Here is a 27,638-nt window from a genome sequence, read left to right as displayed (position 1 = left end):
GGCGTGGATATGACAGGGGCCAATCAAAGTGAACCTTAGGGTATTTATACTCACCTGTTTCCCTTGCTCCTTGCCCTATCGTGGTTTCTGTCCAGTTCCCTTTAGTGCTTGTATCGTTCAGTTGGTTTTTTGGTGCTTGACCTTGGCTTTGTTCCTGACTCCGCTCTCTCCTTATCCTTGCTTGCTTATCCGCTGTTTTGTCCTCTGTGTACCAGTCCTCGGCTTGTTCTACGTTACGCTGTCTCTCAGTTCCCTTGACCTCGGCTTGTTCTGACTCTGTCTTTCTCTCGTCCTAGTCCGGCCATTCTAAGGTCCGGTAAGACGAACTCTGTTTCTTGTCTCCTGACTGTTGAACTATTCCTGCGTGTTGGGGTATATTACCGTGACATTACGATAGGGCCATGGACCCCGCAGGTTTAGGACAACAGATGGCCACTCATGAGGCTAGATTCGCAGAACAGGATCACCGTATGGATCAAATGGCTCAAGCCATCCAGACACTGTTATCCAGATCAGCTCCGGTACCTGTACCTGCGCCTCCTGTAAACCCTATACCAGACACTGCTAATATGCCTAATGCTTCAGCACATCTAACCCCGCCACCTAGGTATGGAGGGGACGCTAAGACATGTAGGGGATTCCTTAATCAAGTGGAGTTCCACTTTGAAATGTACCCACGTTCATTTCCCACTGATAGATCTAAGGTGGGTTTTCTCATGCACCAACTTACGGATAAGGCACTAGAATGGGCAAATCCTATTTGGGAGGCTAATGGGCCTATGGTACACGACTTCACTAGCTTCCTCACAGCGTTTCGTAGAACATTTGACACGACTAAAAGGTCAAAAAACGCCGCCAGGGCATTAATGAGAATAAAGCAAGGATCTAAATCTGTAGCCGATTATGCTATTCAGTTCCGTACCCTTGCCTCACAGGTAGATTGGACTAATAATGGGCTTACTACCGCGTTTATGGAAGGTCTGTCTGAAACTATGTTGGATGAGGTAGCAGCTAAGGACCTCCCTGTACCCCTGGAGGACCTGATTGACTATCTTATCGATATAGATAACAGGATCCGTGACAGGTTATATACCAGGTCCAGAAATAGACATTTTGTTCCCTTTAACTCCCCTAGAGCTGAGACTCCCGAGGGATCTAAAGGTTCTGAGGAGGAACCTATGCAGTTAGGGGTTGCTAAACTTACTGACGCTGAAAAGCTTTATAGGAGAAAGGAGGGACTTTGTCTTTATTGTGGTAGGAGGGGTCATATGAGACAAGAATGTCCCGTGCGTCCGGGAAACTATCGCACCTAAGACCGTATAGAGGACTGGCCTTGGGTGTGACATCACAGTCCTCACATTTGCCTCTTAATAAATTACTTCTTCCTGTTTCCCTGCACCTTGATAGTAACTGCATAGCAGGGAATATACTAGCCCTGGTTGATTCCGGAGCGGCCGAAAACTTTATTGATTCCAGTTTTGTCAAGGAGAATAACATACCCACCAGAGAGAAGGAGACACCCTTGGCCGTTGAGGCCATAGATGGTAGACCATTATGCTCTCCAGTTATCACACATGAAACTGTTCCACTACATATGTCTACAGGGGTGTTACACTGTGAGACCATTCGGTTTCAGATCATTACTTCTCCTTCCTCTCACCTCGTGTTAGGGTATCCTTGGTTACGTACTCATAATCCCACCATTGATTGGGAGTCAGGACAAATAGTTTCTTGGAGTGATTCTTGCCAAGAGTCTTGTATTGTTAAAGTCACCCCTTTGAATTCTACTAATATTCCTCCCGTGCCTACGGTCATACCCTCTCAGTACCTGTCTCTTAAATCTGTTTTTGATAAAAGGGAGGCTGAAAGATTGCCACCTCACAGGCCTTACGATTGTGCAATTAATTTATTACCTGGTACGATGCCTCCCAAAGGGAGAATATATCCTTTATCTCCTCAGGAGAATCTGGTTATGGAGGAATATATTAAGGAATCTCTAGAGAAGGGATTTATAAGAAGATCCTCTTCCCCGGCAGGGGCGGGTTTCTTCTTTGTATCTAAGAAAGATGGCGAATTAAGGCCTTGTATTGACTATAGGGGCCTAAATAAAATCACCGTCAAAAATGCGTACCCCATACCTTTGATCACAGAACTATTTGATAGGCTTAAACAGGCCACAGTTTTTACTAAATTGGACCTTAGGGGTGCTTACAATCTCATACGTATCAAAAAGGATCACGAGTGGAAGACCGCTTTCAATACCAGGAGTGGCCACTACGAGTACACTGTGATGCCCTTTGGTCTTTGTAACGCCCCAGCAGTTTTTCAGGAATTTATTAATGATGTCCTACGTCAATTTATACATACATTCGTTATAGTATACTTGGACGACATATTAATTTATTCTACTGATTTACAGACTCATCACATGCATGTTAAATTAGTGTTGAGAACTCTTCTGGTTAACGGTCTCTATTGCAAACTCGAAAAATGTTCATTTGATCAATCTGAAGTCCAATTCTTGGGTTATATAATCTCGGCCAAGGGTTTTCGTATGGATCCCAAGAAACTGTCTGCCATTATGGAATGGCCTCTACCCCAGGGTTTGAAAGCCATTCAGCGTTTTCTGGGGTTCTCTAATTATTATAGGCGTTTTATTAAAGGGTTTTCTGCCATTGTTGCGCCTATAACCAGAATGACCAAGAAGGATGGTAATACTCATGTCTGGAAACCAGAAGCACTCGAGGCCTTTGAATTCTTGAAGGCTACATTTGCCTCTGCTCCTGTTTTACAGCATCCTGTCCCTTCACTGCCCTTTATTCTTGAAGTTGATGCTTCTGAGATAGGGGTAGGTGCTATCTTGTCTCAAAGAGATTCACCTGAAAAGCCGTTACACCCTTGTGGCTTCTTTTCCAGACAGATGTCCAAAGCAGAGAGGAATTATGATGTAGGCAATCGTGAACTCCTTGCTATCATTTTGGCGCTCAAGGAATGGAGACATCTGCTAGAGGGTACTAGGGATCCCATCCTCATTTTAACGGATCACAAAAACCTCTCTTACCTTAGTGAAGCAAAAAGATTGTCTTCTAGGCAGGCCAGGTGGTCTCTGTTTTTGTCTCGTTTTAATTACATAATCACATACAGACCGGGTGATCGTAATACTAAAGCTGACGCTCTGTCCAGACAATTCGAGACTACTGACAAACTCGAGGTCGATGTTACCCCTGTCATTCCGCCTGACAGAATAATAGCGACTACTGTTCTTTCCATTTCGTCTTCTCTCTTACAAGCTATTCAGGCTAAACAATACTTGGCTCCTGGGGAGAGGCCTGCTGATAAGCTATTCGTTGATATACCGGAGAGACGAGACATCTTGTCATTATATCATGACACTAGAACTGCTGGACACCCTGGTATTTCTAAGACATTCTCAGCAGTTTCTAGATATTTCTGGTGGGCTTCCTTGCGCAAGGACGTCACCGATTACGTTAATGCCTGTAGCACTTGTGCCAGTATGAAGTCCTCCCACAGAGTTCCTTGTGGGTTATTACATCCGTTGCCCATACCCGAGAGACCGTGGTCCAATATATCCATGGATTTCATTGTTGAATTACCTCCCTCTAATGGCAAAACTGTCATCCTGATGATTGTGGATCGTTTTTCTAAGATGGCTCATTTTGTGTCTCTTGTCAAATTGCCATCATCCAGGGAACTTGCCTCTATCTTTGCCAGGGAGGTGTTTCAGTTGCATGGTATTCCCACTTCGATCGTGTCCGATAGGGGTAGCCAGTTTATCTCCAGATTCTGGAGAACGTTTTGTACAGAGATGGGTATCTCCCTCTCGTTTTCTTCAGCCTACCACCCCCAGTCTAATGGAGCTGCTGAACGTGCCAACCAATCTCTAGAGCAGTATCTTCGTTGTTTCGTGTCCCACCATCAGAACAATTGGGCTGACCTTCTTCCTTGGGCTGAGTTTGCTCGTAATAATGCTGCTCATGAATCCTCCGCTAACAGCCCTTTTTACGTTGTTTATGGCCGGCATCCCGTGGTTCTTCCAGCTGCATTCTCCTTACAGGGCATGCCAGCTCTGGACGAACATTTGGCTAGTCTACGTAATACTTGGGAGCAGGTTCAGTGTTCTTTGGTGGCCTCAGCTGCTCGCCAGAAGGTTCAGGCAGACAAGCATCGCAGGGCGGCTCCATCCTATGCTGTGGGAGACCGGGTTTGGCTTTCTACTCGCAATATTCGTCTTCGTGTGCCTTCTATGAAGTTGGCCCCTCGTTTTATTGGTCCTTTTCGTATCTTGCATGTGGTTAATCCTGTCTCGTATGCATTGGATCTTCCAAAAAATTTACGCATTCCTAACGTGTTTCATACCTCCTTGTTAAAACCCCTCCTGTGCAACCGTTATACTCGGCATGTCCCTCCTCCTCCTCCGGTTTCTGTGGAGGGCCATGAGGAGTTTGAAGTGGCGGCTGTAATTGACTCTCGTTTGCTTCGGGGTCGCCTCCAATATCTGGTACATTGGAAGGGCTATGGGTCTGAGGAACGCAGTTGGATTTCCGCTGACGCTGTTCACGCTCCTCGCCTTGTGCGTTCTTTCCACGCTCGTTTTCCTGCCAGGCCTGCTCCTCCCCGCCCGGTGGGCGTGTCTTCAGGGGGGGGTACTGTAGCGGTACTTACCCTCTCCAGGGGCCGGCCGGGGTCCTCTCTTCTCGCCGCGCGCGGTCCTGCTCCTGCACGAGCCGCGCGCGGCTCAGCCAACGATAAGATCAGTCAGGCGGGCAGTGACCGCGAGAAGCGGTCACGTGTCCCGCCCGACACTAAGAGCGCGCCGCGCGTCTCGGGCGCGCTCTTAAAGGGACAGTGGGAGACTAAATTAGAATCAGTCTCCCATTGGCCCCTGTCAGGCCACATTCCCCATACACTCACGTTTTGGGGGCGTGGATATGACAGGGGCCAATCAAAGTGAACCTTAGGGTATTTATACTCACCTGTTTCCCTTGCTCCTTGCCCTATCGTGGTTTCTGTCCAGTTCCCTTTAGTGCTTGTATCGTTCAGTTGGTTTTTTGGTGCTTGACCTTGGCTTTGTTCCTGACTCCGCTCTCTCCTTATCCTTGCTTGCTTATCCGCTGTTTTGTCCTCTGTGTACCAGTCCTCGGCTTGTTCTACGTTACGCTGTCTCTCAGTTCCCTTGACCTCGGCTTGTTCTGACTCTGTCTTTCTCTCGTCCTAGTCCGGCCATTCTAAGGTCCGGTAAGACGAACTCTGTTTCTTGTCTCCTGACTGTTGAACTATTCCTGCATGTTGGGGTATATTACCGTGACACTCCCACACTGTGCACCCCATAACATTGCTCTATCTGAACATGACTCCCACACTGTGCACCCCATAACTCTGCTCTACCTGAACATTACTACGACCCTGTGCTTTCCATAAAACTGCTCTACTTGAACATTACTCCCATACTGTGCACCCAAAAGCACTGCTCTATCTGAACATTACTCCCACACTGTGCACCCCATAGCTCTGGTCTACCTGAACACTACTACCACCCTGGGCTTTACTGCTCTACTTGAATACTACTTCTACACTGTGCACCCCATAACTCTACTCTACCTTAACACTATTACCACCCTGTGCACCCCATAATACTGCTCTACCTTAAAACTACTCTCACACTGTGCAACCCATAACCCTGTTCTATCTGAACATTACTCCCACACTGTGCATCCCATAGGACTGCTCTACCTGAACACTACTGCCACAATGTGCACCACATGCCACTGCTCTACCTGAACATTACTCCCACACTGTGCACCCAATAACACTGCTAAACCTGAATATTAATCCCATACTGTGCACCCAATAACACTGCTCTATCTGAACATTACTCCCACACTGTGCACCCCATAACTCTGCTCTACCTGAACACTACTACCACCCTGTGCACCCCATAACACTGCTCTACCTAAACATTACTCCCACACTATGCACCCCATAACATTGCTCTACCTAAACACTTCTCCCACACTGTGCACCCCATAATACTGTCCTACCTGAACACTACTATCACACTATGCACCACATAACACTGCTCTATCTGAACATTACTCCCACACTGTGCATGCCATAACACTGCTTTACCTGAATATTACTCCCACACTGTGCACCCCATAACACTGCTCTACCTGAACACTACTGCCACACTGTGCACCCCATAACTCTGCTCTACCTGAACATTGCTCCCACACTATGCACCCCACAATACTGATCTACCTTAAACCTACTACCACACTCTGCACCCCATAACACTGCTCTACCTGAACATTACTCCCACACTATGCACCCCATAACTCTGCTCTACCTGAACATTACTCCCACACTATGCACCCCACAATACTGCTTTACCTTAAACCTACTCCCACACTGTGCACCCCAGAACACTACTCTACCTGAATCCTACTGCCACACAGTGCACCACATAACACTGCTCTACCTTAACATTACTCCCACACTGTGCATCCCATAATTCTGCTCTAATGTAATATTACTTCCACCCTGTGCACCCCATAACACTGCTCTACATGAACACTTCTGCCACACTGTGCACCCCATAACTCTGCTCTACCTGAACATTACTCCCACACTGTGCACCCCATTATTCTGATCTACCTTAACACTTCTACCACCATGTGCACCCCATAATACTGGTCTACCTTAAACCTACTCCCACACTGTGCAACCCATAACACTTTTCTACCTGAACACTGCTCCCACACTGTGCACCCCATAACACTGCTCTATCTGAACGTTACTCCCACACAGTACACCCCATAACACTGCTCTACTTGAACATTAGTTCCACACTGTGCACCCAATAACACTGCTCTACCTGAACACTACTTCCACACTGTGCACCCCATAACACTGCTCTATCTGAACAGTACTCCCACACTGTGCACCCCATAGCTCTGCTCTACCTTAAACCTACTCTCACACTGTGCACCCCCTAATACTGCTCTACCTGAATACTACTGCCACCCAGTGCACTGCATAACACTGCTCTACCTGAACATTACTCCCACTTTGTGTACCTCTTAACACTTCTCTACCTGAACACTACTCCCACACTGTGGACCCCATAACTCTGCTCTATTCTAACTTCTCTTTCACCCTGTGTACCCCATAACACTGCTCTACCTGAACATTACTCACACAATATACACCCCATAACACGGCTCTACCTGAACACTACTGCCATACTGTGCACCCCATAACTCAGCTCTACCTGAACATTACTCCCACATTATGCACCCCACCATACTATTCTTCCTGAATAATACTCCCACACTGTGCACCCTATAATTCTGCTCTATTCTAACTTATCTTTCACCCTGTGCACCCCATAACACTGATCTACCTGAACATTACTCCCACATTGTGTACCCCATAACACTTCTCTACCTGAACTCTACTCCCACACTGTGCACCCTATAACTCTGCTCTTTAGTAACATTACTTCCACCCTGTGCATCCCATAACACTGCTCTATCTTAACACTACCACCCTGAGCACCCCATAATACTGCTCTACCTTTAGCCTACTCCAACACTGTGCAACCCATAACCCTGTTCTACCTGAACATTACTCCCACACTATGCACTCCATAATACTGCTCTACCTGAATATTGTTTTTGTAATTATGACACAGACATTGTTAACTCCTTTGGGTTATCTCTATGAATACACTTTCCAGTCTACTCCATAATCGAGTTTTACCAATCTCTTCCAAATCAATTGAAAGAAAGCACCACTGGAAAACCAAGTATGGGGCATTAACACTTTATTGTTACAGCGTCCAAGGTGACTAGTAAGTTTATTGAACAGATTATTGCCCATACTGAGATAGTTATTGCTCTTTAGGAAACATAATTTCAATCCCATGCATTAGGTTACAGTAATAACGAGTCTACCCAAAGTCTCCACCGCACAGATAACTTCTAACTGCTGTCTGTTCCTCTGGAAGGAGTGGTCGGCAGTGATACTCAGGAGTACAGCTACAAAGGAAGACTGGAGAAGGGGTAAATATACTTGGTGCTGCTAAACAGTGCAGTGCGGGCAGAATAAAACATACCATTAAAAAGCAGAACGGGCCCTGAGGACAAGACTGAGAAATGGAGCGGAATGAATATGAGCAGCAGAGCGGATTGAGAGAGAGCAAGGAGGGGAGAAAAAGGAGAGCGAAAAAGTGGCAGAGGGAGATCGGCGAGTACGGAAATTTAAGGAGAGACTGGCATTGCCAGGAGAAGTATCAGTATGAGAAAAAATGTAGTAGTGGGACAGGTAAAAAAAAAAAGAGGGAAGAAACAAGAATGTGGCGAAGAAATGATAACAGTAGAGATAGCTTATTTTGGGAAAGAAGGTTGGCGGGAGAGGAAGACAAGAGATGCACTTAATTGGTTAAAAATGAAATGGTGTAACTGACTTCACTGCCAAAATCTTACAGTATACGGCTCTGCATGGTATGGTTGAGCAATGATTAATCCTCTTTATGTGTCATCTAGAATGGTGTGCTTGCTGAAATGTGGGGGTGGACATATACACAGATTATTTTTAAGTACGTGTGTGTGTATATATATATACATCTATAGTGAGATATGTATTATGGTGAGTCAGGCAACAAGGTAAATTAAGATGCAAGATCGGAGTGAGGTCATTATTGGTAAATGCAGAATCGTTCCACCCTCTTCTCTCACTCTGCAATTAAATTCTATTTAATTGCATTTTAGTTTATTACCGACCCTACTCTCACCCTGCTGGTATATTACTCTCACTATTTTACATGTATTGTATAACATGTATTGTAAAAGGGTTACGCCAAGCATGCTGTAGTGGTTATGGTGCCAGGAGTACCCTGGCTCTGTTTCTTGATAAAGGTGAATACAGTTTTGCAATGGGTCACCGCTGGACTACTCTCTAGCCGTTCTTGACACCCTTCTTCTGCAGAAGCTGGAAGTCTATCCTGACGGCCAATTCATTCAAAGATGGCAATTCTATGTATGTTTTAAATACACAGAATTGGCATTAGAACTCTTGTTTTGGGCTGGCTAATGGTTCCCCAATGGCACTGCTTGTGTTGGAGTTATACCTACAGGACCACAGGGGTAAAACTCCAGTATGTGCAATGTTTCATATCGAAAAAAGCTGCACATACAGACTCCCGTCACCATAACCACTTCAAATCACTGAAGTGGTTATTGCGCCTGGAGTAACCCTTTAATTTGCTATACTTTTATACTAATTTTATACTCGAACTTTCTTAAAATTCTGGCCATCCTCACTAGTTGATGATCCAGTCTGTATACTCCCTTTCCAATCTATCACATAGTTTCCTCACATTCTCTAATAAAACTATCTACACACAACAGAATGATTACAGTAATAGCCAAATGAATCAAAATGGCTGCACTGGAGAAAGTGTTCGTTTTTATACCGACGCATTTAAATTGAGTTATTTTATAATACTCCGTCAGTTTTTGTTTTGTTTTTATTATCACCCTCCCTGGTCGTTTCAATGTCCACTACCCACGTGTTAAGGTAATCAGATTTACACGTAATGATACTTATAAATGAGTCATCACCCAGAATGACTTGCATTTTAATGCAGCCCTGTACACTGTGCTCGGCATATCTGATTGGCCTTAACCTTAAGATATATAGATATATATTATAATAGCCATATTATTTGTGCATGGCAAACAATGTGATGTAATGGATGGTGACTGTGACGGTAACCCAACTCCTAAGATGGAGGTTTAATTTCTGTAACACTAAATGAGCAATATTGTTTTATAGGATAGGGTTAATCTAGGGCTGGTGCTGGTGACATAGCAGCCCTGGTATGAGGTCACTGAGCGGCTTTCCCTGAAGAGTTGGCCCTGAGTGATGTTGTCACAGACACCTGGTGGACATATTGCAAAATACACGTTATTATATATTAGTAAAGGTATATACAGGGAAGAGGAGGCTTTGTGCAGCATTTAAAGGCATTCCAATGTGTTGACGTTGCCTAGGTTACAAGGCACCCAGGAACAAGTTGGGTTTTCCAAATGTTACCACCTCTTGTTCTGTCTGTAAAGCCCGAGTGCCTTATTGCTTTTTTCACATATGGTTCTTTGAATCTCTGAGCCCAGTTAACCTCAGAGGGCTTAGTGTCTCTTTTTCCAGGAGAGGGGGTTACTCTCTGTCAAGGGAGAGTCAGATCTCTGTCAAGTAGTCTTGGGGTACCAAGCCTTTCTTCTTTCCACTGGCCACTCTAATATAGCCGTCAGACTCTGACTTTCCAACACCCACGCAGATCTGCGGAGAAAGACATGAATAAGACAGGAGACACAGATCTGGTTGGGGAGGGTGAGAGAGAGAAAAATTCAGATCTTTAGAGGGGAATTAAATGAGGGGGCAGATGCATGCAGATATTAAAAGACCAGTAGCTATCTACTGATATCTATTAAAAAAAATCAAAGGTAACGTATAGCACTGAGTGCCAGCAAAATCTAACTCTCATAATGCTCAGCCAACCTAGCAATGAATAAGTATTGTACGAATGGAGAGCCAGAGGTTGTTTTATCCTCGGTGAGAGGGGGGGGGAGATTAGATGTCAATCTCAGTGTAAATAGGTGGGAGTGAGAAGGAAAATGGGGGCAATCATAGCACCATAACCATTGTAACTTAGCATCCAAATCTCGACCAATGTGCATTTATTCTGATAATTATGTAATCATGGGCAACTTTGTATGGGTGATGAATCTTTTTCATTAGTTGAGCAGCTACAGAGGATCGCCTGAGAGAGCACAGTTTTCTTTTTTGTGAAGTGGTATGCGCGCAGTTTTATGTAAAAGGATTACATAAAGATTCACCAGCAAAATTAGCTGTAGCTGTAGTGGTTATGGTGCTTAGCGTGCATCTTTAAGGACAAAATAACTTTAGATTGACTTGATTTAACTTTATTATTATTATATTTGGCATTTATATAGATGCAACTTATTCCACAGTGTTTTACAATATTACAAATTAGCTTATAGCAGGGGTCCTCAAACTCCTGCCCTCCAGATGTTGCTGAACTATAACTCCCATGATTCTCTGGCTATTTATGTAATTCAAAGAATCATGGGAGTTGTAGTTCAGCAACAGCTGGAGGGTCACAGTTTGAGAACCCCTGGCTTATAGTCTAGAGAACTGTATTGGGGAACTATCAAATGTGACTTTTTGCACTATCCAATAGCCAGCTGTTTGTTTTTTTTCACACTGTAAGCTAGTACTTAAGGCACAGCCTTGGCATAATATGCAGATTACATTTACCGCCAAGCGCTCAAGCACTGTAAGGGCACTTTTAAAGCAGAAACCCTGTAAATGAGTGTGCCTGGCGCATCATGGGATAATGTCTGCATCAAAGGTGATGAGGAGGTAAATGTGTTTCATATTTATCCTATGCTGTCCATCTTACCCCAGTAAATGATTCACTGTGTATATTGAAACAAGGAACTAGAACAGGCACCTCAAACTCTGGCCTCCCAGATGGTCAAAATTAGTCTCATGCAATATAGATCTATGGCATTGTGGATTCCGCAGTGTCACCTACCTGCCCCTCTTTGAGACATAGCTGACCCTGCTCCTTGACTCCTTGAAAGGTCTTTGTGCTCCTCCACACACTTTCTCCTAATCGCACTCTTTGCACAAAGTTCGCAGGAAAGAACCCAGTTCGATCTCCACATTTTCCCTGTGTTGAAGAGGGAAACAAAAAAAAAAAAAATAAGAGAAAGGGGTTGGGAGGGTCATCTCAAGACATATTCAGCACTCTCATCCTTGCTGCAGGTTAAATTGTGGCCAGTTAGTAATTGCAGTTTTTTTTTGTGCAAACTATATTTTACACATTGGCCCTCTATCTTTTTTTTTTTTTTTTTTTTTTTAAAGATTCTTTATTTTTCATTTTCAAATATCATATGAACGTTTGTACAGAAAAAATAAATTGGTTATTTGAATAACAACAATAATAGGGTACGACATTGAATTGTTTGCATACAAATCTGGCATTTTGGTTTTGTTGTCGTGTTCTATACCGTCAATTGAGGACCGTTTTTCGTTCGGGGTCGTATGTTCAACCTCATTGTTTGTGTTGTCTGTTTACGTGTCCTAATGGGGGGGTCGTGGGGCCCTCTATCTTAAATAGAACATTGTTATATTTTATTTTTGATCTATTGTTGTTGTTTTTTATTTTTATTTGCACTGTGAGCTTGAAAGTTTTTTGTATTTTAATTTTTTTAGTGGGGGTGGTTTTTTTTTTCCCCCCCATTGCATATATCCAATCCTGTTGTCTATTGCAATAATAGCACATTTAATTACTAACACGTGCATCCTGGATATTTATTTACCTTAAAAATTGTTTTTTTAAATAAAACATTTATTAAATATGCATAAATTCACTAAAAATATAAAAAACTAATTACAAAAAAATATCTGAACATAAATATTTATCTAAACCAAATCAACAATAACAGATTAAGGAGATCTTAGTGGGTCTTCCCCTTTCCATCATATATTTGCCAGTTAAGTTTAGAACTCCCCTCCCTTTGCCCCACTATTCTCCATGTGACCTCTCTTCTTCATACTCTTTGTTTTATTTCCCCATCTCTACTGCATCTGATTACTGTAAATACAGATCGCCTGCTTCCTTTAAAATATGTAAGGATGGCACTCCGTAATAGGCAAAAGCAGATCAATATGTCCATTAACCAGTTCTGACAGATATCTAAATGGGTGGCAGGGAAGACAGTTTAATTCTTCATAATGGCACATCCCTCGTTCAATCACGATTAGTCGTTTTCCGTCTGCATGTTCAGTCTAACTTTGATTTACTGATCTATATTAAGATTCATATATGAGCAGGACCATCTTTAACTCATTTCTGCTAAATGTGGATTTGCTACAGAATAGAAATTTCTTCCCTACATACAGAACTTTCTTCACAATGTATCTCTATCGCGTTCCTTCGGTTTCTATGAACTCCACCACCCCCTAAAATGCATTTGTCTCCCCCTCAGATCTCATTATATTCCCATTCCACTTGTTAACAATAACATCTCATCTTTCTCTGACCTCCCTCTGTGCCTGCTTGTGCCCTCCTGTGTGTGGGTAGATGTGAGGTCACACCATGATAATCAGCAACAATGCCATGTGCATGGATGGGTTGGCAAGGAGAAGGATGGTGGGGGGTGGAAGGGTCAGTCATAACGTAAGATCAACTCAGAATTATATCCCAACGAAAATACAGAGATAAAAAAGAAAAACATCTTCTCCCTCCCACCATCATTTTCTTTTTATTGTAGAACATCCCCATCATTTTCACACTGTTTCTATTCTTTATGTAGTCTCCCACTCTCCAGCAATGTAGGCAGCATTTATAACGGATAAAAAAAGGACAAACAGGTATAAGGGCACAAGGGAACAGTAGCTTGGCTGTAAAGAAAATCTAGTTTTCTTCTTTCCTTCTCTTCCTTCTCCCCCCCCCCTCCTTTGCAGTAAATAATCCCTTCCCCCTCTTCTGTCTTCATCTTCAGCCTTCACCTGGCAGCCTTATACACTGGGACTGTAAAGTCTGATTTCTTACCTTCCACCAATCCTCATTAGAATCATCCATCACCATAACTCTGTCACCAGGCCTGTGGGGGCGAGAGGGAGGGAAGCCGGAAGAAAGGAGGGTGAGAAGAGGAAGAGTAGAGTAAGAGACAGAAACGAGATGGAGAAGAATGAAAGAAGCATTAGAGATATATTCTTGCTCTTGTTAACCATGGTGCCAGTCATACTGGTTTGTCAGTACTTGGTAATCGTCATAATGTTATGTGGAGCAACCATGAATAGATGACACTAGTTTTTGTTTTGTTTTTTGTTTATTTTCCTAAGTTCTGTATTTTTAATTTTATTGAAATCTGTGAAAGCCACAGTGTAATGTACAATCATCAAAAATAATGATATAGATGTGTGGCAACTGAGATATCCAGTGTAGAAGTAATTGACGATGCCAAAACATAACATGTAACGAAACAATGTACATTGCGAACAGCCTTAATAAACACATTCTTTGAGTGTTCCTTATATTTCTTAATAATGAGCTCCCTTCTCCCACAGGGAATAGGTGGGTGTTTGAAAACGATGGTTGATAGTATTTTTGTGCCCTGAGTGTGTGCGGTGGTAAAGGACGTAAGGGACTTAGGCTTGCACGCAGTACGGAGGACATTAAGTCTATTAGTAGGCATGGTTTGTTTTACGTGTGTCTCTGATTAGTTTTTGTATCCACAAAGCTATGATTACGGGTTAGTGCCTCTCTGATTTTCTCTAAACTGCAGGATTAGGAGGATAATAAACCAAATCTACATCCATCAGCTCCCGCCGTGTTCTTTATAAAGGACAAATCTGGGATTAAGTTCTAATTGTTGATTAATCAGCTGGAACATTCCATCGGTTTCCACGGGGATTGCTCCATTTTTACAACTTTGCCCCAGAATAATTCTTCATACATATATATCCCATAGGGTCATCAAAAACTCTATAACACATTACGTACATTTCTCATCTTGATGTCTGCTCTCATGTGACTTATCCTTTTATACCTCAGCAAGCAGCTCTAATTCCCTATTCACTTTCTAATTGCTCTAAGTGGTTCTAGATTGTAATGTTTTATGAGAACTCCACATCTTCAGCCAGCCAGCGATCATTATAGATAACTGGTACCCATGAAATGTTTGGAATGCCGAACATTCCAAGTCTGTTATGCATGAATGCAGAGCCCCGAATGATCCATACACTGCAGAAAGAATTTTGCGGAATTACGAGAGAGAGCAATTTACCCCCTTCTTGTGCACCTGTCTATATTAATGAGCTTTATTTTTGTCTCTCAGTAGAAGGTAGGCGAGAGCGAGATGAGGTTTTTTATTGTTCTTTATGGAGCTGAGATGAAATATCTTTAAGGTCTACCCTGACTTAAAGATGTGTAATGTGTTTGTTATATATCTCTCTTGCTAATTCAAGTGATGGCAATCTAAAACCTCCATCACAGTTATTGGAATGTTCGACAAAAGAAAACTATAAAACAATATAATCTATGATTTGAGGTTTTATTCATTCATTGGTGTTGCACTGAACTGACAACTAAACTATAAAATTTAGGTTAATACAGCCAAATTGGAGGAAACCAGCAGAATTTGTGAATTTCAAACTTGACCAAATTGGTCGATATTTTTTCATTTCGTGCATCAATTTACCACATAGGAGTCATTCCACAGGCATCAACGGTCACATTTAATCAATACGGCTCTCCAGATCACTGGAGTTTAAAAGAGATGTAAGAGAGCTATGCAAAAGGCCTGATTAATGACTAAGGACCAGTAACTGTCTATACCATCATAACAATCTAGTATCTTTTTTCCAACATATAATTTGTTACTGTTTTTAAGAAGAAAAAAAAAAAGCTATGTAGAACTGTCACATTCTAAATTTGTAGAATATTCCATGATGTCGTAGGTTCTTCAAGCACTAGGTCATAAAGTATTCAAATCATTAATCCCCTTGAAGGGTTTAGCCGAGTTTGTCGGTTTTACAACTAAAGGTTAGGCAGCATAGCGTTCCTATATCACAGTATAAGTACTCTACTACGGCTCTGCATCTTCTCGTTTTTCCTGATCTATTCTCCTCTAGACTAAATGCTTATGGGTCCATCAATGTATTCTGGTATTTTTTTTAACAACTTGATTGCCGTAATTGTTTCACAAAAAAGTGACCTATGCTTTACACTAGTCAACTACTCAAGCTAAAAGGGATACTACTGGCACCATAACAACTTCATTAACATGAAGTTATGGTGCAAGGTGGTCCTGAGTGTTGCTAACCCAATCATATTATGATAAATGTTTATTTGGATTGCACCAAAGTACTCCAATGTCTTAACTAAAGTGAGAAACGCTCTGAGCCTCCAGCAGCACCCAGCCCGAAAGTTCATGTTTGAAGCCTTGGATGAAGAAAGGACATTCAGGGGCAGAGCTAATGGGCACTGGACTGAAGACTTTGGGGTTAGACAATTTGTTGCGATAAGCCAGTGTTTGAGACCTCTGCGGACCATAACAACTGCATTCTGATTAAGTTAATACAGCAACCGGAGAACCCCTTTAAGCAATCAGTCATTCTGAAGATTTTGTAAACCTCTAATGGAACCATTGTACCCATATCCTATGCAACAGCAAAACGTACATGATAAATTACTGAAAACCGTTTTAATTTTATCTAAAACCCAGAAGACGAACACTCAACTCAGCACATAAGCAGAATAATTATCATAAATTTTGAATTGATGACATTTACAAGCAAGTTCACCAAACACATACAAACGATTTCTGTACAATCAATTTAGAGAACTTGATGACACAACAAATACAAATTCACTGTACACTACCTTAATGAAACACACATAGATTATCAATGTTGTCATTATTGCCAATAACCTTCAACACGTGATGTAATCGCAAAGCCTGTACAATCGCTATTTGTTTCTTAGAACTCATGCATGGTTGGTTTATGCAACCTTGAGATTGTGTGACTAATCATGACAAGAGTTAGTCGCGGTTTTAAGCCCTAATTTGTGGATTGTGATCATGTTGAAAACTCTCACACAATACTGACCGAAGTTCAGAACCCAGCAAGTACTGGCACTTGAGTGTAATCACAACCGAAGTTAACACATTGGAGTACTTTGGTACTCTCCAAATAAATGTTTATCATAATTATATTGGGTTTTTGTGCAATAAGTGAAATACAGATCTCCTTTACAATGTTACTCTTCTAGTATTAAGGTTGTGAATTGTTTGCAAGTGACAAAGGAACTGGGCCATTATCTCACAATTAACAAGTTGGGGGGAAAAAATGTTTTCTTTCACACATTTAAACAATTCATGGGTGAATTCTGGTGATCTTAACACTTATGAACGGTAACGTTTGACTTTGCCCCAACATTGTTGACCCTGCATATTTAATATTTTCGTAGGTATGGAGACTTGTCCAAATATACCACCACCCCTCTGATCTACTTATTTCTGCAATTCTTCAGTAATTAATAGTTAAATCCTCTGCATCCATCCATTGTAACCCAGCTAAAATATGTTCAATGATCTGAAAATCTCCGCTTGCATTTTTGCTTCTTCTAATCTCAAACCACGGATTTCCAAAGAAGCCATATGCTCAAGTCTACAGCAGAAACATAAAAGCTGGAACATTTGTTTCAAGTGTGCAGACACATGGCATAAGCTGCACATCAATTATTCTACCACTTGTTTACGTTAAAAGCCACAAACGTTAAATGGAAACAATGTAGACGCAATTAATCATCTCATTCAACGTATACTAAATCCTGCACTGTTTCAGAGGCTGACTAGAATTGCAAGAGCATCAGTCACATTCTGCTCCTCACCTCCTTAAGGACACCAAGTTCAAAGATAGAACACTAATCTAGGATTCAGAGAGAACACCAGGCCAAGCCTTGAGGCTCAGCTGAAAGGGGACAAGAGGTGAGAAATCCTCAGTTCTTCTCCATTAAATAACAATGTACAATTAGCAGCTCTCCTGACGAACCAAGAAGAATTGCCTTTTGACCAAAGATCACCTCTTTCTTACTTATCCTTCTGCTGTAGGTAAAAAAGCCCAAACTTCAGAAATGAAATACAGTCAGGATTTATTTATTTTTTTAAAATAATTATTTGCAGTAGAATTGAATCAAGAATAAACCCAAAATTTATTCTATGCTTAAATAAATATTGGCCTAGTATTTACTGCAAAGAATTACGAGTTGCAGTCAAACATTAGCAGGCAAGGCTATAATTAGACAGGCAATATCAAGGCCTTCCACTGTTATGATACATCTCTTCTAAACTGCTATATCATGTTAAATGAACAACCCGGTCATGTGTAGTAGCACCATCCATGTTTCCTATAACTAACTGTCATTTAAATTGATTTGCAGCTCTTTCATTTTAATTTGCACGCTTTTATTTATTTTTTCTTTATTTAATTACAGCTACATGACCTTTATATTTAAATGAGTACATGAGTTTTTTAAATAAATTAATCTGTTAGGTCTCCTTCCCCCTTATCCGCTACCTATGTAACATTCCTTTTTTTTTTTTTATTGCACTCAATGTAATCTTAAAAATGTGTCTGGTACAACATTATGTACCATACCTTCCAAGTGTCCCTATTTAGGAGGGGCAGTCCCTATTTTAAACCCATTCCCCTCTGTCCCTCTTTTCTATCCTAATGTTCCCCTTATCCAAGAGCTCGATATTGTTGGTGTGTCTAAATGTTTAACAGAGCTCCACAGCAATAACACAGTAATGTGTCTTTAAATTATAATAAACATCTGTCTGTGTAATGACAAACTTGTTTGCTATCCCTGATTGTTAGACACCTCGCTGGTATCTGCTCTCCATTCTCAGAGCTATGTGTCCATTGAGCAACTTATGAGACAGATAATTACGGTCCTGCAGTACATAAGGTAAATGCAATTACAAATACATTTGGAACCCAACACATTGTCCTTCCAAGATCTCGGAGTACTCTGAGCAATGCCTCTCTGTAAGCAATGCCAAGAGGAGAAGAGATTTACCAGTTTTCTACAAATTGGAGATTAGACCAGGTCAGTGTCTGAAAAAGAAACAGAGGTAGGAGCTACGCTCTTCTCATACATGAAACACGGTGGAGATAATCAATCTGTCTCCAGAGCAAGGGAAGATTAGAGATCAGAGGGATAAAAGTAAAGAAAGAGACACTTTCACTTCTTCTTCAACCTAATACCTTAATGCACATCCTTCTGCTAAACACATTGTTCAACACCGCCAAAACAAGTTCTATACAATTCTATACCGTTCTGTGCAAATACACTTTTTTATGCCTTTTAAACCTCTTTCTAAATTTATTTTTATTTTTTTGTTTCCCTCTTGTTCTTCTTTCCCATGATTAACCAACCAATTTTTCCCACGACATCTGTCTTCATCTTTTTTTCCTTATATCCCTCAACCTCAAACATTCCGGGTTCTTATTTCCTCTGCTTCCTCCCAAATTTAGTTTAGTCAACAGAATAATAGATTTGTATTAAGATAGAAGCAATATGTTGAATTTGTAGGTAAAATTAGATGATGGGTAGACGTCAAAATTGTAATTCATAAATAGATGGAGTTTGGTAAGCTAGGCATATAGGTAGGTACATGGTGCTGGTTCTTTTAGGATATAGGTACAGAATTCCATAGAGATTATGTGGAGCAAGGTGCTGGTTCGATTGGTGTATATAAGTACAGATCTTGGCTAGATTTGTATATAGGTACAGTTAGCCTAGTATATAGGTATGGGATGCAGCCAGGTTAGATTAACGTAGGTATGCCACATAGGTAAGATTGATATATATGTACTGAGTCCTGATAGATTAGATGAGTGTATAGGTTAGATTGGTATTTTAGAACAGGATCCTGGTTAGACTGGTACATCAATTTACCTATACAGCAGTCTACCCTGAATCTTAAAGTGTGTTTGTTAGATTGATACATCATTAGAGGATATGGTTTAGATCAATACTTGGTGCAGGATGGTGGTGTGAGATGTGGGTACTGACCATTGGTTAGATTTGTACATGGGTACAGGACACTGGTTTGATTTGTACGTAGGTACAGGACACTGGTTAGGTTGGCATGTCATAAGAATGCACTGCTTATATTGGTATTATGGCACATAGGAAAGACTCACTGAAGTGGAAGGTCGTTGATCTCTTGGGGAAGAAACTTATAGAGAGCCACATAGCTGTACATGGGTGAAATGTCCTTCCGGATCCTGCTGACAGATGCTAAGCTCTGAGGACAATAGGAATACACACATAAGAGTAGACCGAAGTAGACAGAAGCTTACACAGAACCCTAAAGAACAGTATAGTATTCCTATATCTTACCGTCACACTGCGAGCATCTTCACATATCGCAATCTCATTTTCAGCTAAGAACACTGCAAGAGATGGAGAAAGGAAAACCTGAAAATTAGACCAAGTCCAGGTGTTGAAAATTTGGTTAAAAAGATTGTTTCAGGAATTGTGAAGATAAGAAACAAAGGTATGGAGTATGGAGAGAAATATCTGTACGATAAAGATCCAAGGTTTGAAGAAGCTGGGAGAAGGACACAACTGTTAGGGGGTATGGGGACGCTGGCTTCTGAACAGCTACAAGAATAGTGACATAGGGAAAGACACAGGAATCATGGGGTTGTGGGGATGGACTGGTGGAAGGAAGGTGGAGAAAGACAGGAAGGAGAATAAAAAGATGAAGAGACAGAAAATTGAGAGAAACGCAGACGTTGTGGCAATGGATTATTAGTATGCGGGATAAAGGTTGAGTAGGGTTTATAATTAGGGGATAAGGCTAATAAAAAGGTGGCAGCAGAGTGGATGAACGTGGAGGGCACACACACATGCAAAGCATAGCCATTAATGAGAGGGTATATGAATCAAATCAGCAATAACAGACTAGTTCTCAAATATGTATGTTCCTGTTTCTGCGGGGCCATAAAACTGTGTTCTTATTTTAACACATGAGCATCATAAGAAGTCCAGTAAAATAAAATAAAAAATAAGAAGTCTGGATCCCATGGTCATAAATCAGCCTCACAGCATTTTAAGACAAAGTTTTTGCCGATAGAAGAAGCTGGGATTGAGGTAGGGCTAAAAACTTAAGCTTAGAAATAAATAGGAGATGGGATGGATAAGGAAAACATAGTGGGCAAAGAGCCCTCAAATGAAAAATATTGGTGGAGATGAATTGGGAGAATATGGCACAGGGGAGAATTTGAGGCAAAGACATGGCATTGAGAGAACATAGGGAAAATGCAGTGGTGGAGGATATTTATTAACTGAATATTTACTGAGGGATGATGTGAGGAAACAGTAATGGAGATTGTGGTAAATATATCTATCAAGTGTGAGGTGTTGAAATGGTGGCTAAGATCTGTGGAGAAAAAGTATTTTATAAGGGGATGGAAAGTAGGAAGAGATAAAGGTAGAAGGAATATCTATTGTGTGGAGGTAGCAGAGGCAATTCAATTTGATGGAAGACAGTTTCTTTATATATTGTCAGGGGAAGGGAGTGATTTATGTGAGTGTGGCCTTCATGAAGTAGAGTTTTGGTGCGTTGGGCATGGGCAGCATTTTATTCTTGGACTCATGCAACCCAATGTATATCGCCAGACCTAAATGAATCCCATGTAGATTATTGTTAAAAATTACACCATTGTAGAGGACATTCTACCGTATTGTCCATCTCACCTGGGTGGCTTGGACTCTCCTCACTGCTTTGAATGCTGCCCTCAGGATCGTCAGTCCTCTCCTCCCTCTCACTCTGCATACAAAGAGAACACTATTGGCACAAGATGTATGCTTACATAACCAAAGCTGAAGCAATCTATTTAAAGTATATACAACACCAATTTTTTCCATTTATTTACATACATGTAACAGTATATGTCTTGCATATGGTATGTATGATGCATGGATGCAGTCTCCTACTCACCAAACTGCGGGTGGGAGACTCTGACACACTGCTACAACTGGATCGGTTCAAGTGGGCTAGTGATGTTCCATAGCGTAGAGTCTCATATACGGGGTCTACCTTACCTTTAGGACCTGCTACTGTGAGAGAGAGAAAATTACCTTTAAAAATTGCTTTTAACACAGACATACTGTTAAGCTGTGTGTTTATTTGAAAATGTTATTGAATGTTAATGTTATTGAAAATGAACTGTGTTACTTCCTTTTTCTTGGTGGTTAACTCAATCCTTTGTCTCTCTTGTTGTAAACGTTCAGACAGTGGGCAACAGCATGCATGCATCTTAAATTCCCCATGCCTACCATTTTATTCCAGAGTATGCTGAAGTGACAATATGGATAAAAGAGCACAGATGTAGAGGTCGAGGTGAGCTTTACTTACAGGCTTCTTAGTAGTCTGAAAGTGGGCAATGTATGGGGGAGCAAGATATCATTAACTAGGGGAACCCAAAACATGTTTGTGCCTTGGGTACCTCAGCGTACGTCCGGCATATGTCCCTGGATTAGAGCTTTCAGTAAAGACTTGGAATGAGTAATTACAGTTGATATGCCTATTAAAACGACTCCATAAAATGGCTCAATGTTTAAAGGGACACCATAAGTATTAAAACAACGTTAAGCTAATGGAGTGTATTTGATGTATAGATCATGTCCCTGCCGTCTAATTGCTCGATTCTCTGAGATTTAGGAGTTAATTCACTGTTAATGCAGTCCTAGTCACACTTTTCCTGCATGCGACTTAAACACTTCCTGTAAAGAAATATCTAATATTTAAACTTCCTTTATTGCACGGTCTGTTAAATATTGAATGTCTTATCTCCTGCTCTGTTAATAGCCTGTCAAACAATGCAGGAACCACCTGTGTGTTATAAAAGTTCAATTAACAGAGCACTAGATTAAAAAAGTAAAGATCAGATTTCGTGTAGGTTGTGAAAGTCACAGACAGAAGAGGTGTGCAGAAACAGAAACAAAAATTGATTTCACTTCTAAATGGTAATAATTGAGCGGTAGGACTGCAAATGCATGTACTATATGCCAAAACCACTTAAGATAAAGTTGTTTCGGTGCGTAGAATTTCCTTTTAATGTCAAAATGGAGCTATATTCATAATAGTGCAGAGACTTTGTAGTGCTCTTAGGGGGAACCCCAGTGTCAAGATTTAGGGCTAGGAAATTATCCATATTATGTACACCTGCAAGTCCACAGCATCACCCCTTTAGGGTAGTGGACTATCAATGTGTCTGGTGGGGCAGAACATGTTACAGAGGTCTGTTGTTACATCCCGCATTGAGATGGGGCACTGTTGTGATCGATTCTGTAATAATAATGCGCTCCAATGAATTAAACTCCATTATAGAATTACAGTGACCATCAACATTTTAAAATACCACTCTGACAGTGGATCATAACAGGTGGTCCTTAGTAACCACAAACCAGTATATATCTATATCTTACCAGGTATCACAGGGGTCTCCTTTGGGCTAGTTTGAACTTCATTAATCAAGAGAGGAGAGCTGAAATTACGCCGAAAAGACGTGGACTGAAAACAGAAAAGAAAGAAAGAATAGCAAACTCTCAATAATAGGAAATAGTTGAAAAATGAGGCAATGCATGGAAGTACTTAACAAGGACTAACAATCACGTTTCTCCCTTACCATCTTCCCCAGACACTGCTGGTGGGATACCTCTTCTGAGCACCACAGATGGACTCCAATCTTGCACATCTTGCAACGCAGACCTTGCTTGGAGTTTCCTTGGAACACACAAAGGGGAGGGAGTCACAATGTATTATTTCCATTCCCAAATAGTAAAAAAAAACTACTCTCATATTTACATAATTAAAACTGCAATTGAAAAGGACATTGACAAATAGAAATGGAAATTAATCCTATATGTTCATAAATCACATTCCCAGGCAGCCTCTTTGAAAATTATCTCAAGTGCAGGAACCATTAAGTCTATAAACTTGGCTTCCCTAGTGAATTTGTAGTTGATTTATGTATGTCAATGCAACCTGCGTATGTTTTAAGCAAACTCGTAATGAGTGATAATAGAAAATTACCCGAATACATGGTAAACTGATTAAAAAGTATCTTTGAGAATTATAGAAATTCTTCTAATCTCCGTGTAACGTTTTTGCCTACTGTTGCTGCCCCTGTTCAATCCTTGCTGTTGATCTTTCCTTTTTGTCTTTCCTTTTGTGATATTTTATTCTACTGACGGCCTCCTGCATGATCTCTGGGAAATCACGTATTTTGCCATTAACATTACTTTATATTCTGTAAGCACGGTAACAGAAAGGCTGAAGATCAGGTCAGCGGTTGAGATATTAGATCCTCCTTAGCATGCAAGATGTTTCCACTGTCAATGCTTAGTTTCCTGGGAGAGATCTACATTAGCAGCATATAACCTACTTTTTTTTTTTTTGGACCATGGCTCACTTTCACTATATCTATATTCACATCTCCAGATATGGGACCCCAAATTGGGTCCCATGTTATTTCATTGGGTCTTAATTGTTGAAAAAGGCTGCACCATCTCATCAGGCCACAGGCAACTGTCCCACAATAAATGTTATTTTGGATCAGTGGTCCTTTCGGTTATCAGGCATATATAGTTAGATTAAGTAAAAGAGGGAATATAAGAGCTGTGAGAACAGGAAAAAGCTAAGAGAAACACTCTAGCTTCCCCTACGGATAGTACCTGCTTACACTTAGGTCTAGAAAACGTTTTTGCAAATGGTATAGATTCTCTTTTTCTTTGCTCACTTGTGCCATTACACTTTTGAGACCAGAGTGAGCAACTTTTGCGCCATCTCATATTATCTGTTACTGATGCACTGTATTTGCTCAGGGTCTCCCAAAGTTAGACGGGTAATCCAGATGTGGTCAGCATGTTCACTGTGCCTTAAGAGGGTATCAGCTATACCTCACTGACTAGGCGCAAAGAGGCCTGAAATGATCATCCGAGGTTGCCGTATCTCTTGTGCAGAGAAGACTTGTTGGCATTTTGCTTTTGGGCTGCCCTCGGATGGAATCAGTCTGATGTGCAAATGGTATAAATGTGAGAAAAAAAAGCGTTGAGACCTGAGCAGGGACTAATTGAAGGGCTAGCTACTAAGCTACTCTAACCTTTTGCTTATTCTCAGAGTTCTCATACTCTCTGTTTTTGTTTTTAAGTAGCAGCTTTGCCTTCCCCTAAGCAATTGTGACCTTGTGTGGCAAGAGTCTAAAAGAGATTTGATTAGATTGGATAATAAATGTTCTTTTATATTGTTTTATAGGAACAGTAGAATTATGGGTTGCTGAGGTCATTTCACAATTGAATAACAGTTTGCCTAGATAATGGCATCTAATTAATTTACGTATCTCTCACAAAAGGTTAACAACCACTGGTTTATATCGAAATATATTGAAAAGAACCTTCCAAGTACCACTACACTAACCGTACCACTAGAGCGGAATGCCTCCTCTCAGCCTTTAGGACAGTCAGAAACTCTTTACAGGATCTTCTCTTTGCTCTTCTGAGTTAAGCCCTGCCGTGCAGCGCTAGCTCATTGGCTAGGCATCAGCCAGTCACTCAGCCAATGAGCTCAGCCCTACACCACCAAACCTAACTTAGTTCTGTGAGCTTCTGGCTTAGACTAGAAAGCAGTAGAGGAAGCGTAAGAAGTCAAACCCTTACTAAAATGTTTAGTGCACTTTAGTGGCTATGTTCCTTGGAATGTTATTTTAATGCACACCCAATTTGATATATAAGTCTACATCATCTCAATTTGTCTTAGAGAAGACTTCTATTGTGCTGTCTATTTGGTACTTGAGTATTTTATTGATCCAACCATTGTGACAGCAATCAGTCTTAACATATTGATGGTCCTGACTACAAAAATCTAGTTGTTGCACCAACCATAGGTTACGCTTATAAATGATGGGTAAATGAAAGACATCTCCCTATTTTACTGTAACCACAATGATTATATGGTGTTTGTGAGTTAAATGTAAATCGTGTGCAAGTGGTCACTCATTACTCCCTGTATGTTCAGTTGAAGATAGTTCTTAATGCATTTTATGGATGACTGACTATATAAGTGCATTGTAGAGAGATATTGGCTCATTTTTCAGACAAAATAAGACAATCTGATGTAATATTCTGATTTACTGATTTCTGCAGAGTTACCATGTCAGATTATCCAGGACATTGATACACACACATATATATATATATATATAAAGAAAAAAATGCCCTGCACTCCTACTCACTGAATCAAATTCAGACCCGGTGCTCGATTGCACTGTTAGACATAGAACCGAAATAATCAGCACTCCCAGGATTTGTAAAAAAAAGTATTTCTCTTTACTCCATGAGTTTGACTTATGGAGTAAAGAGAAATATTTTTTTACAAATCCTGGGAGTGCTGATTATTTCGGATATATATATATATATATATATATATATATATATTTACTTGATATTCATATTCTTCTAAGATTCCAGCAATACAAGATACATTTTCATTCTGGACATCAAACCACAAAGCGCTAAGGCCATTAATTCCACTCATGTATATTGGAAGTAAAATGTCTATATTAACTTGGTTATCGGTCACTTACCAACAATGATCTGGTGACATAGATGGCAGGGACACTGTTTCTTGAATACATGGTCATGGAAGCTGTGAGTACGAACAGGTTGCAAGAGAGACAAGGGCTTATGACAGTGGTGCGGGGACTGATCAGTTGGTGGAAATTCCTCAGTGGGTAGAGGTGGAGGTGATGGTGGAGGTGCTGGCACTGGAGGACTGAGAAGGACACCAGCATTGACCTTTGGTTCACTGTTTGGACGTTGAAAGAAGTTCTCTACACTCTTACTCCGAAGGATGGTCTTCAGTGAAATAGAACGTCGAAAACGCTGGAGCTAGGCAAAAGAATGATTGTTTAGGGTATATGAGAGTGAGAAAATGTGTTTGGGCAATAGGTGATGGGCCTCTGGATAGAATAAAAAAAGATAGAAAAGGCATGAAGTGGAAAAATTAGTACATGAAGAAATACACTGGAAAATTTGAAGAAAATGTGGAGGCTGAGGCCACTGATCATTTAAACAATTTGACTGATGGATGATATAGGTATTATCATCAATTATTACAATGGAAATGATGAAATCAGAAAATCAATGGTAGAAGACTTTGTTTTGTGGAAAAAGAGAAATTGAACGCAAGCAGGGCACTTTCTCCTAAGTTCAGTGTGACAGTAAGGCACTGATTCCATCTGCCTCAAAGGGGGTCATAGGGCGCCCAGAATAAACCAATTGTCAGATGTAATGTGACAGGCCCTCGGGATTGGTGGCAAGGGGTGGGAGATATGTACAGATTTGCAAAAAAAATGACCGTGGCCCATGGCAGATAAATGACAACAAGTTGAGACATCCGGGGAAGGACAAAATACAGAACAAAAAAAATAGAAAATGCAGGGGGTAAAGAAGAAAGTAAAAAAAAAATTGATTGTTGACATTGGTATGCAGATCTGCAAGAACTTGCAAGGTGTAGATTAAAGGGGGGTCGAAGAGTAAGTTAGAGAAGACAATTATTTAACAATAGGTATTATAACCACCAATATTTTATTACATGACAGGAGGCTTCATATTTTCATGACTTTCTTTACTCATGCTCCCAGCAGCACAAGTCAATCATTAAAACGTTAAACCAATCATAACAGTGCATAACCATATAAATAGCCTTGTATGTCACATGATTTCCTCTTTCTTTGCTGCTTCCAGCCAGGACACAGGTCAGAGTATTAGCTCTCTACTTATTTCAATTTATGCAAAGTTTTTACCTTGTGGCCCCTTTATTTCTTTGGGCCACTATACTGTATCTGTTAGCCCCCTTTATTCTGATTGCCCCTTACCCTTATATATGTGTTGTCACCTAACCGTTTTACTGTTCTGAGCCCAGTTTTCCCTGGCATCT

General features: G+C 40.9%; 1 protein-coding gene across 3 annotated transcripts in view; it reads right to left on the bottom strand.

Moving 5' to 3' along the window:
• STAC2 (SH3 and cysteine rich domain 2) overlaps nt 1-27,638 on the bottom strand; it is a 553,559-nt gene that overhangs the window by 507,655 nt on the left and 18,266 nt on the right. Inside the window, exons 2-11 of one of the 3 annotated variants that reach the window (XR_010091276.1) lie at nt 26,284-26,587; nt 23,329-23,426; nt 23,129-23,213; nt 21,639-21,757; nt 21,395-21,467; nt 20,033-20,085; nt 19,834-19,937; nt 13,667-13,718; nt 11,642-11,779; nt 9,302-10,362 (exon numbers count right to left, since the gene is read on the bottom strand). Coding sequence is in view for 2 of the 3 variants with exons in the window: in XM_063459104.1 (XP_063315174.1) it covers nt 10,261-10,362; nt 11,642-11,779; nt 13,667-13,718; nt 19,834-19,937; nt 20,033-20,085; nt 21,395-21,467; nt 21,639-21,757; nt 23,129-23,213; nt 23,329-23,426; nt 26,284-26,587 (1,128 nt within the window). In the remaining variant the exon portion in view is untranslated. Of the gene's footprint in view, nt 1-7,829; nt 10,363-11,641; nt 11,780-13,666; nt 13,719-19,833; nt 19,938-20,032; nt 20,086-21,394; nt 21,468-21,638; nt 21,758-23,128; nt 23,214-23,328; nt 23,427-26,283; nt 26,588-27,638 lie in introns of those variants that run through there. The other 2 variants (XM_063459104.1, XM_063459105.1) reach the window with 2 other exon arrangements.

The sequence above is a fragment of the Pelobates fuscus genome, chromosome 6 (assembly GCF_036172605.1).
Source record: "Pelobates fuscus isolate aPelFus1 chromosome 6, aPelFus1.pri, whole genome shotgun sequence".
Lineage (NCBI taxonomy): Eukaryota > Metazoa > Chordata > Amphibia > Anura > Pelobatidae > Pelobates > Pelobates fuscus.
Note: the sequence above shows the minus strand (reverse complement) of the source record. Positions and strands in the feature narration are given on the sequence as shown.